The sequence below is a fragment of the Fulmarus glacialis genome, unplaced genomic scaffold, assembly GCF_000690835.1.
Source record: "Fulmarus glacialis isolate BGI_N327 unplaced genomic scaffold, ASM69083v1 Scaffold49469, whole genome shotgun sequence".
Taxonomy (NCBI): domain Eukaryota; kingdom Metazoa; phylum Chordata; class Aves; order Procellariiformes; family Procellariidae; genus Fulmarus; species Fulmarus glacialis.
The window spans coordinates 6,214-17,410 of NW_009236160.1; the positions used below are offsets into that span (position 1 = coordinate 6,214).

Sequence of the window (11,197 nt, forward strand, 5' to 3'; positions counted from 1 at the left end):
AACAAATGACAGATTCATTTAAGGTCCAACTGATGCAAGTGATTTGCACTGAGTTATATACAAAATAATTAATTTATACATATACATATATATAGATAGATATAATATAGATAAATATATACATACTGTACATAATTTATTTACAATTAAAATATGCTTCTTAGAAGCCTTTAAATACCAGAGTTATGTAGCACACAAGTAATGGCAATGGACTGATTTTAAAGTAATAATGATAAAAGCTCTCTGAAGAAATGCTTACTTCAACAATTGAAATTAATACAGAAGGGATGTGGTGGGGGGGAGGTAAGTCTCCGGAATAAAAGAACTTTCCTATAAAATTCCTGTTTCACCTTTGTACAGACCCAGTTCTGGTCAGACTTCTGTAGCTTAAATAAGATCTTTGCTTTCAGCCTTCCTGTTCCTTGCCAGACCCCCATTTACGCTCACACGCTCCCAGGAACACTTCCTCAGATTTTCGTTTCTGGTCCCTCGGCAATCAGAGGCCGAAATGAGTTTCTGATCCTGGCAACTTCTGCTGCACACAGATGTCCAAAGCCTTTGTTGTACCACTCTGGGGAATGTCCTCTGAAGAAATGGAAAGACAATTATTGAGAAACTCAAATACTCAAGAAATATGCCCCACAGGAACGGGCTTGCCATGCTTCTACTCCCCGATGCCCGTGGTGGTGGTAGTGACTTCAAATGCTTGTCATTGTATGTGTAGTCTGAAGTTCTCCCTTGCAGTTGTCAAATAAGCAGATTTTATTTCTATGATCACATCATAACAGCGGTAGATGCTGAGTGGAGAAATAGCTTGGTGGATAGAAAAAACTGCAGGAAGACCCCAAAGCAGCAAAGCTACATTGACCATGTCCTCTGTTCCCAACACCTCCTCCCTCCCTCCGCTGGAGGTTTTTGCCCTGCTGAATGGATACCTGCTTTTTTCAGGTGGGATACTTACTTTAGGTCAATTCTGCAGATATGGGTCAGCCTGGCTTTTCCCGAGCCACATGGCTCTATCAAGTACTGAGAGTCCATCACGATGGCTCGCACAGCTCCCATAAGAGGAGCCTCTTCGTGCTCCACAGAGATGGCAACCAGCAGGCACATCCCCTTTGGCAAATCAGTCCTCCATGTCCTGCAGCAACACATTCAAGATGGAATCACTTTAGTAAAGAAACTTTTGGGCACATGAGTAAGAACCTGAATTAAAGTCCCAGTTTGCTTGTCTGCCTATCCTTGTTGTTGCCTGCAATGCCACTGGACTGTCCTAGGAGTCCCTGGAGGGGTTTTGTGTTCCAAGTTTGTTGTCACTATTGCTCAAAACGGGCCACAGAAACTTATCAAGCTCAGATTTTAGAGCTAGATCCCCTCCTGTAAATGTATTAATTTTAATGGTGGGTACCATAATTTTGATAAGAACTGCTCAGAGGTTTGGGGATACATTGGTACACGAGGAGGCAAATCAACCCCCAAAACTCCCACCTTCTGAAATGACTAAGGGAAAGATCTTGCAATCGATGCTATGTACATTATTTTCCTGAAGGACAATATCCACCTGATGCTGCTGTTGTCCTTTCCCCGAGTTGGGAGTCTGCGCATGATGTGGAATGGCCACCCATCTACGACGCTGCAGGCTCCAGGTGGAGAAGCTTCTCCACATGAGCACTTTGTACCTTCATGTGTTACAGGGCATGATACAGCCTTTTGCAGATAGACAGAAGTTTTGGAAAGGACATAAAGTGAGCACAAGCCATCCAACAAAGGCTGAAATGTTGGATTGCACCCATGCAGATTTACAGAACAACAAATACAGTTTAGCAGAGCAGAAATCCTCCCTATTACCCACACTGAGTGCTGAAACTCCAAGAATATGTTTCAAAGGCATCTGAATAAAAAAAAAGTGTCCTTTCATGACAAGCATTTACTTAATCAATGATATTAATGTACAATACTCTTGGTGATGATAAGTATAAATGCAGCACATTTTACCAGGATGTTCTGCTGCTTATATCCATGGACACACAGCAGCTGAGGAAAGCCTCCTCAGGTGGCTGGTGGCAATTACATGACGGTCATTTGCCACCATGCACTCCAAGTAGCAATGGCAAAGTAGAGTCTTACATGGTTTATTTGTTCAATAGCCAAAGGCTAAAACTTGTTGAGGGTCCCTTTCTTTAGGTAGGCGCTACCATGCAAACATTTGAACCAACATCCTCGCCAACTATCCTAGAAGGACTGGTCAACCAGGCACCCACAAAGGCATCGCTTATTTGTTTGCTTCCCTCCTCCTCAGTGTCACTCAAAAAGAGACATCTCTTGGAAAGGTCCTCCTCCTTTCCAATGCCACACAGTAAGAACCAACAAGCTTTTTGCAGCCTCTGCTAACATAATCATGTGCTCGTCTACCTCTTCTCCCAACAGGATCTATGCTGCGTGTTTTTTCCCTTACAGGAGGAAAGGGGCATTTTCTGGACCATAGAACCACATTCTGTCTCACCACTGTTACACAACTATTGAGTAAATTTTATTTGGGGAAAAGTAATATAACAGTGAAATTCCATGACCGTGTCACCATATATGTCAATTACCCAATGATAGGTGGTTGGTTTCTTATTACCCACCTGTTTCTTTTCACAAGCGGTCAGGTTTTGGGCTGGCCTATTAAGATGTATTTTTATTTTGAGCTCTGTCAGTCGTTTCATTTTTTCCCGCCTCTCCCAAATTTCTAGCCTCTCTGACATGCTGCAGAAGTTTCCACCAGGTTCAGGAGACCTAGACTTTAATACTTAACATTTTCTTCTTGTTCTGTAAGCATTCTCTACATATTCTGGTGTCTCACATCTTTCTCGTCTGACTTGAATCTCACAGGATAGGTCTATGGTCTGTGGGAAGAAATGAGAAATTCCCACTGTGTAATGTGCATCATCTTGCCATGGGCTGTCTGAGAGAGGGATTATGCTACCTTGGGAAGTATCATGTTTTAGCAGGTAAGCTGCTTTCAAGGACTGTTGAAGTTTGGACTTCAGCAGATAATTTTGACATTCTGCATTTTTCTTATATGAAATTGAGCTGTTATTCAAGACAATGCAGGAAGATACTGACTTCAGAAGGTTTTACATGTGTCTGTGCATTAATAAAAATGATGAGCTATCTTGGCAGATGAAACACACGGAGAGTAGGAAATCACACCTCCGATCCACTTGAAATGCTGAACCATCTACTGTGAACGCCTGCACAGTGCTTAGATGTGACCGTATCATCTTGGTAACTACGCGGCACTTGGGCCATTTGTGAAGTGGAAAACGATGTATCCCAGAGATTGCAAAAATTTTATGATTCCTATTCCCAGTTAGACAGATTTGGGCCAGTTTCTGTACTTTTCTAAATATCTTACAGTAGTAAAAACAGACATGACACCTAACTCACAGAGATGCTGTGATACTTAACGGACATTAAACGCTTGAGGAATCTTTAATGAAAAGTGATGCCTGTGCAGGGCAGCTGAGAGCCATGTCAGATCCCAGGCATATGAAGCATCGCCCCTATCCTCTTACCATTAGAGTCTTCTCAAGGGAGCCTAATCCCCTTGTTATGACTGTCAAATTGAAGAAAAAAAAAGAACAACTAAGTTTATCCTTTCACAGCCAAAAGTTTGATTGGGAAGGGGAAAATTGCCGTCCATTAAAATATATTCATTCACGTTCCCAGAGGTGAATTATAATTTCACTGTTCACTTCCCACCAATCATAAGGTATCAAATTGACTGCGATTTCGCTGGCTAACCTTGCTCTAGACTTAATGATATAAATCAAAAGAGATAAACAACAGAATCTGACAGATCTGCCTGACGGCAGTTTTCAGCCCTTAAAAACCCACCAAGATTTAGTTTTATGATACATATTTCAGTCCTTGGGAGTCATTCTGCCTGGGTTAGTGAAAAGAATGAGAACTCAATGGCAAGATTTTTCTTTAACTGATGTGATTGCACAGCAGGTCTTTAAAGAACATAAAACACCATGAAACCTAATAGTGAACTAAGTGGCAAATAAGAGGACAGAATTACGGTCATCAAAATCTCTCTACCGCTCCCAGACAATCTTCTTGGTGCAATGTGGAGGGCAAAATTTATCACTGGTTTAAGTCAATGATATTATATAAGAAAATTAATTATAAAATAATTAATTTAGCCCAGTATACTGTGGGAAGGCAAAAGAAATACAGTAACAGGAGACCTGGTGTTTTCACATTATAAAGAACTTACAGAAAATATTTTTAAAATCTTCCCCTAGCAGTTCCAGTAATTCTTCCCTTATACCGACAATATCTGCATGTTATCATTCTCTAAGAGAATACTGAAGTTCATAGAAGGGATGTACTATTATAACTATTTTTTATAGGGCTTATCTTTTTCTTTCAATCTTTGTTCCCTCTAATACAATTCTGACTCACTGGCCTATTTCCTTCGTCAAAACTGCTTAGTATTTCTCTGGCACATCATTTCAATCAAAGAAAGCAGGACCAAGAATGGGAATGCACAAAATCATTCTGAAATAAATAACTGTAGGACTGACCCTGTAAGAGAAATATGTCAGCAGCTCCACAACAGCTCCTCGCAAGCAAAGGGCCAGGATTTCAAAGGCAGAAGGTGCATAAGAGGAATTTATTTTGTCTGTCCTGTACAGGCAGATAGACAATGGCAGAACTGGGACTGAATTTAGAATATTGATACTCAGCTATACATTTATTTGAGAGATGTCATCCCCTGGAAGACAGTCAGAATACATATCTACTGCCTCTTTCTGCTCATTTCCATACTAGGATTTTTATGGGTTAGCATTTCTTGGTCTACAAAGACTCCAACTGCAAATCTAAACTAACAACTTATATAGACACCGTATAACAACCTTAGCTTAAAAGCATCACTATCTTCTCTACTAAACTTTTGGCTCTTAAACATCAAACATTCCCCAGAGAACAGCAAAAGCAGTGTAAAAAACAATTGGGTTCTATTTGCACTGTTTTGACAACAAACAAAGCTAAGAGAGAGCAGCAGCTATTATCAGACATCTGTTCTAAGGAAGAAATGATATTTATGGCCTCAGGAGTATGTGCTGCTCAAATTACATCAGAGAAAAGGTCAGCACGCTCTAGGTGTACAATTTCAATTCAGTTTGAGAAATCAACACTGCTGCCCAGAAGTAGAGTTCTCGAAGCACAATTATACAGATGCAAAGGCTGAGATAAGACCAGATCTTCCTTGTATGCACTGCAGGAAGCAAAGGTACTGGAGAACTGCCCGTAGCTTACCTTAGAACAACAAAATCTCGGACGGGATGAGGAGCCATGCTGTTCAAAACATACTGGTAAACTTCTGTCTGCTTGTCCAGGCTCTCGACCACCTTCCACTGCAAGAAGTCCTCGTCCCAAAGGTGACGTTCTCTCAGCACTCGGTTCAGGACAACTGATGGGGGGGCTTCGACTTCCACCGAGGCTTTCCAAAGCCTTAGGGGGTTCCCGTCCCCAACCTGGAGTAAAATAACAAAGAACATAAAGCCCCATGATCTATATGCATATGTTCAGCAGAGGGTCACTGATGACAGAATCTTGGTATGGGTATCTGGCTTTAGCTTAAGAGCATGCATATTTCCCTGCTAACCGTTACTATTATTGCTGCTGCTCTTCTGTATCTGAAAACATATGCATACTAGCCCTAGATAGAAAACTGAAGTTATACATTACTTCTGCCCTCACACCAGTGTATATCTGGACCAGTTCCCATAGTGCCAGTGGAGATGCTGTATTACTTCTGGTGTGACAGACACTTTTTCAACCCCACGCATTCAAAGTGTAATGAAGAATATGTGCGTGTAGAAGTAAAAACAGATGAAAGGAGAGACCGAAACCCCAGGCTGAAATAAAGATACCACCTTTGGCAATCTGATGCACTAGCTGCGACTGAGGGTCAATTAACCGTCCTGGTTAATTAGTGGAAGAGCAGAACACATGTTGATTCACTTATGTGTCAGATACACAGATGTTTGCTCCTCAAAATAGCCGCAAGGGAAGTATTGGGAAAATAACTTTCAAAGAAGGAATACACAAACTGCTTGCTAACTCTTCCTAGCTCATGGCTCCTGTTACTTGTTACACCTCCACAGCATGCAATAAGGGGAGCAGAAAGTACTAGGCTACATAAAAGATGAATACCCTAAATTCCACACATACAGCATTTCCACATGGTTTTAGGGTTGTCATATTTCAGGCAGCTAACAAGTTAACTGCAAGCACTGGATCTTGCAAGCCCTGCTTTTCTAACCCCTCCCTACCCTGGCATCCTCACATACCAATGCTAGTGCTCCAGAAATCTCCAGCACCTCCCCCAGACCCGGGATTATGTCCCCAGAAACCCAACTCCCACCTTAAATTATTTTATCTTGTTATAATTCCTCCTCCCCAAAGCTCTCCGTTCCCCTGTCCTCCTGCCCTAGAGCCTCAGAGGCTCCCAGTCCCCTCTGTAGTCTCACATGCCCTTGGCCCCCAACCTGTGCATGCCCCTATTCACTCCCTCCCCTCTCCCACGTCCTGCTCCCACCTGAGCCCTGTTACTCCCTCGCCAACCTCCTGCCGTCCCTCCCTGGAGGGGCCACTCACAGAAGCTGGCTACAAACTAGAGTAACTGTGATTTCTTTGCCCTAATAGAGGGGTTGCACTTTCCCAAATAGGGGTAATGCTGCCTCCGGCCCCTAAGACCCCCTTGCCCCCTCACTGTCCAGATCCTACACTCCTTCCAGTGCCTTTTCCCTACCTTACTCATGTCACCCACCCCTAATCCACCCCCTCCTCTCGGTAGCCGCTGCTGGTTTGCAGACCTCTGTTTTGCCATTGCCTTTCCAGCAGCCCTGAACCCCGCTGTCTGCAGGGACCCTGCAGCACTCTCCTCCTGCAATGGTCTGGCTTTCCCTGCAGAAGTGACGGAGCCTGGAAAAAACTTCAGAAATTTTGATGAAGGTTGCAGATATCAAAAATCCACTGGAAACAATGGACAAGAGGATCAGGGATAAAACTGGCCATATGGCTGGCCTGGCTAAGTAAAGCAGCGGGCAGCCTGAAGGGGATTTTTAAAACCTGTGATCTGACTGTGTTCTCCAAGCTGCTGGCAAACAACAGGAGACAGTCAGAAACTTTGCCTGTCCCCCAGTCAAAGAGCTTACCCAGGTAATGTTGTCTGTTGTTAAACTCTCAGCTCGCTCTCTAGTTGTGTCGTTTGCTGTATCACTTACTTTATCCATTTTGGATACCTTAGCTTGCTTTGTGTGCCTTTTCCTGGAATCTCGTACTTGAATCACTATTATATTACATTTTTAACTGCTTTTAGTAGCCTTTTAAAAAAAATCATGTGCCTCACCAGACAGAAGGGTATGTATTTAGCCATGCAACAAGTCAGGGTGTTCCATAGCCAGGCTGTACTTTGCTTTGGTTTCTTTACTGCTTCTTCCACGTCTCCCCAAATTACCTTTTTGTAGGCAAGTTCTGTGTTCTCTATACTGGAACACGTGACCCATCCTTTGAATTTCTCTTTTGCTTCTTTCTGGAGATTCTGCATGAGACTTTCCAGGTACATCTGATAGTTCCCTCCTTCCTCATCCACTTGTTTCCCAAGCTCGTCCAGGGTGGGAGAATGCACTTCTGCGTCGACATAGGAGTTTCGGGACTGGGTGACCATCTCGTGCGGGACCTGTGCCACAGAAGAGAGGGAAAACACACAGGGAAAACCTCCTACTGAGAACTTTTCTTTAAGGCAATGGCTGATGTACCATTCAGCCTCCAATAGCAATGAGCCTATGATCTGTAAAATGGATTTCTGTCTTTGCTTATTATGCAAGATGAGAAATCAAGGTAGTATAATGAAACAGTCCATGGTTCAGAATAGCACAACTCATGCAGAACCGTATTAGACTGACCAACTGTATGTCAATACACTTGTGCTACTCCTCTAGCCCCCAGAAATGTTGTCTGGTGCTTCTGGGGAAGGGATATATGAGCATTATCTTTCCTCCACCTGCAGTGAAAGATGCAGGGCAACTGCATCTCCCTATGTAATTTTAACTTTATTGCATGACACACAGAAGTCAAGTATATCGGCTCTTCTTTTTGAGATTAGTAAGTTTTAATTGAGGTGCTAAAAGCATTACAATAACATGAAATGTTAAAAAAGCAGATTTTTATTTTAACTAGACTAAAATTTCCTAATCCAGTAATTTAGGTTGAAAACTCCCACAGAGTAATTACCCTGCATTTTTAATAGTTGCGAATTGAACGCTAGAAGGGAACAGTCATAAAGAAATGAGATAAATAAACTTTAGATGGAGCAAGTTTACAAATAAGTGAGGCACCATCAATCTCTGAGCTAATACAAGACAGAAAATGTAAGCATAAACATAAATACTTCAAAGGATGCTGCATTATGTGGCCATAAATAATGCCGTTTGAGTCTCTCACCTCAAAAAGTTTGTTGCATTCCATTATCATGTGAGCAAGTCCCTGAGTAGCTGCCAGGTTTTCACTGAGGTCCTTCTGATCTGGCTTCCCTGTTGCATATTTTTTCTGTATTACTCTGTAATTGAATTCAGGGTCTCAGGTAAAAAGAGCTGAATCTTTTTAATATGAAAGCAAACAGCAGCAGGATGTTCAGAACACCAGAGAGAAAAGTCTATCTTTAGTTTTTATTTATCACAAAGATTGCTCAGACTGTTGGGCCTTCTTTAAAGGAAAAATGTTTACCTAAAATACTGTTGAGCCAAAGGTAAAAGCAGGAAAGGTTATGCATGTCCTGCATTAGGTGTTGTACATTTTGGAATGGACTTCTAACAGACATGATGTACAGTGGTTTACATTGCTACTGCTTAAAGCACTTGCTCAGACGCTGGTTATACACATACAGGACCAAGAATCTCAGTGTATTCTGAACCAGGTGGGGGAAAAAGAAGTCAGAAGGGACATCAAGTTGGGACCACTAATGTTTAGCAGGGTCTATGCCCCGTTTAGTCGAGAATCACCATGTTACACGCCATCTTAATGTGGCCTGAAATAAACTCAGTTTCCCAAGTGGCAGAATGTAGCCAGAAAATACAGAGTGAAAAACCACTCACTGGAAATCTACGTATTAAAATCCTTTAAAACATGGTCAATCTTTGACTTCAACCAGAGCAAAATCAGGCCTTTTCCCTTCACAGAAGCCAACATTACTTATGCAAAACTCACTCGTGCCCCATTGAAATTTCTCATGGAAAGCAGGCACTGCATATTCACAACAGCCAGCCAGAAATGCCTGCTGGGCTTGTGAAAACACCTTCTGTGCATGTACAAGTGTGCTTCTGGCTCTGCAGCATGGACTTTCCCCTCTCACTGAAGCCATGCCCTGTGTAACGTGTGCTGGAAAGCAGATGCTTTGGAACATTTTATCCTGCATACCTTTGGAAACCCTGGAAGCACCATTTTTGTATTTTGACTATTTATAGTGTTGAGAAGAAACTTACCTCGGTGAGCTTTCTTTCTTCACTATATTGAGATGGAAGAGGGAAGGGGCCAGACAAACAGCTATGTTCATAGGAGTCATCTGATTCTCCTCCACGGAGGTGACGTCGCTCAGGAAGCACAGCAGAGTCTGCAAGACCTCCCGGTTCTCATCGGACATCAGCATGATGGCTGCCTGCACCGCCTGCAGCCGCTGCTCCTTGGGGACGTCTGAGGAAAAGCAAGGGACGTTCAGGGGGTCAATTGTAAGACCAGATAAGGAGCCGGAACAAGATAGCATTAGCACAGGCATTCACACTCTAGGACTGGCTTTCTGAAGAGGCAGACGACAGGGGACGAAGGGACGAAGACCAGCTGGTTGTTGGAGGGCTGTGGTGTTTGCTCCTCCATCAAGCACAGCTCGCCTAGCCAGGGTATGACATTTCTCTACTTGTTTGAAAGGCTCTTCCCCAAGAAAGAGACTGAACTTCATTGAAAGTTTAGGAGGGGAGAATAGTACTCAGTACTCATATCTTTAAATGGTATTTTTCAGGTTTCTTTTGTCCCCTGGGAAGACAGTTCATAGAGAAGAAGACTGGCCAGCCCTTCAAGTCATAGGTAAACATTAGGCAACTGAGAGTTTTAGGGAAATGGAAAAAGTTTCATCAATGCTATGCCATATAGACTACTACACTAGTCATCTCATCCCCAATCCTCTGTGTTACAGCAAACCAAGCCATTCTGGAAACATGAAAAAGCTCCTGGATATATGAAAAAGATCTTCAGTGAGTCCCAGAAAATCAGAAATCCCTTGCCAATACACTAAGAGAGGAAAAATCCTTCTTAACTTCACATTAATAATTTGTTAAACAGGATGAAGGGGAAGAAAAACTCCCAGCTACAGATTTATTTAATTGCAGACATTATGAAATACAAGTGGTATCCCAGCAATTTGTAACATTCTTCTTTCTGTGAAAGGAGTTTTGTCAGTACTGTTTAAAACAGAAAAATATATTTGTTGTTGGTCACATGGAAAAAAACCCCACTGCTACTCATTCTTAATCCAAATGTTGGCCTCCAGCGTCTACAGAACCCATCTTTTCCTGTTCCCACCTTGGTTTAAACAGACACACCCTCAAGTCTTTCTGAAATCCTTTAAATTACTGGTGCAGTTCAAGAAAATCTTTCCTAGCACTTTTTTCCCCCTCTGATCAGTGTAAAGAAGAGTTCTTCAGACTTCCCACTGCAGGACCACGCAGGGTTACAGAGTCAGCCCGTGCCCCTTTTTACAGTATTTTTTTGTTGGCTGGTAGCAATGTTTCACTGTTCAGCCTTTTAGCTGTTGTGAATCCTAATGCCAGGCTCCTGACTCGGAGATGGGGATTCCTTCTGGCTACAGACCTAATAACGCTGATGACATTGATATCTGCCATGTCTCTCCTCCTTTGGCAAGGGAGTAGTTTACTTGCAGTCTCTCCTGTGGCAAGATAGAATATTCCTGATTTTGATCAAGCGATACTTTAAAGGTGCTTTGTTTCCAAGGACATGTAGAACATGTCCTTCTAGTGGATAATCTTCTCCTTGGCCGCTTCACTATGGAAACAATTGTGATTGCCATTTTATTAACACCGAGAATTTCTGTTGCTTTTCTGAACAAGCTCGCTGATGTGTGCATAGGCAG

General features: G+C 42.5%; 1 protein-coding gene across 1 annotated transcript; it reads right to left on the reverse strand.

Annotated features, from left to right (window-relative positions):
- Positions 1–467: 467 nt before the first annotated feature.
- LOC104082971 (stAR-related lipid transfer protein 13-like) lies at positions 468–9,747 on the reverse strand (the record flags this gene model as incomplete). Its single annotated transcript, XM_009586269.1, has 6 exons — positions 468–585; positions 962–1,138; positions 5,311–5,528; positions 7,517–7,738; positions 8,503–8,617; positions 9,540–9,747. Coding segments are annotated over 6 exons (1,058 nt in total), but the record flags the coding sequence as incomplete, so codon positions are not given.
- Positions 9,748–11,197: the final 1,450 nt, after the last annotated feature.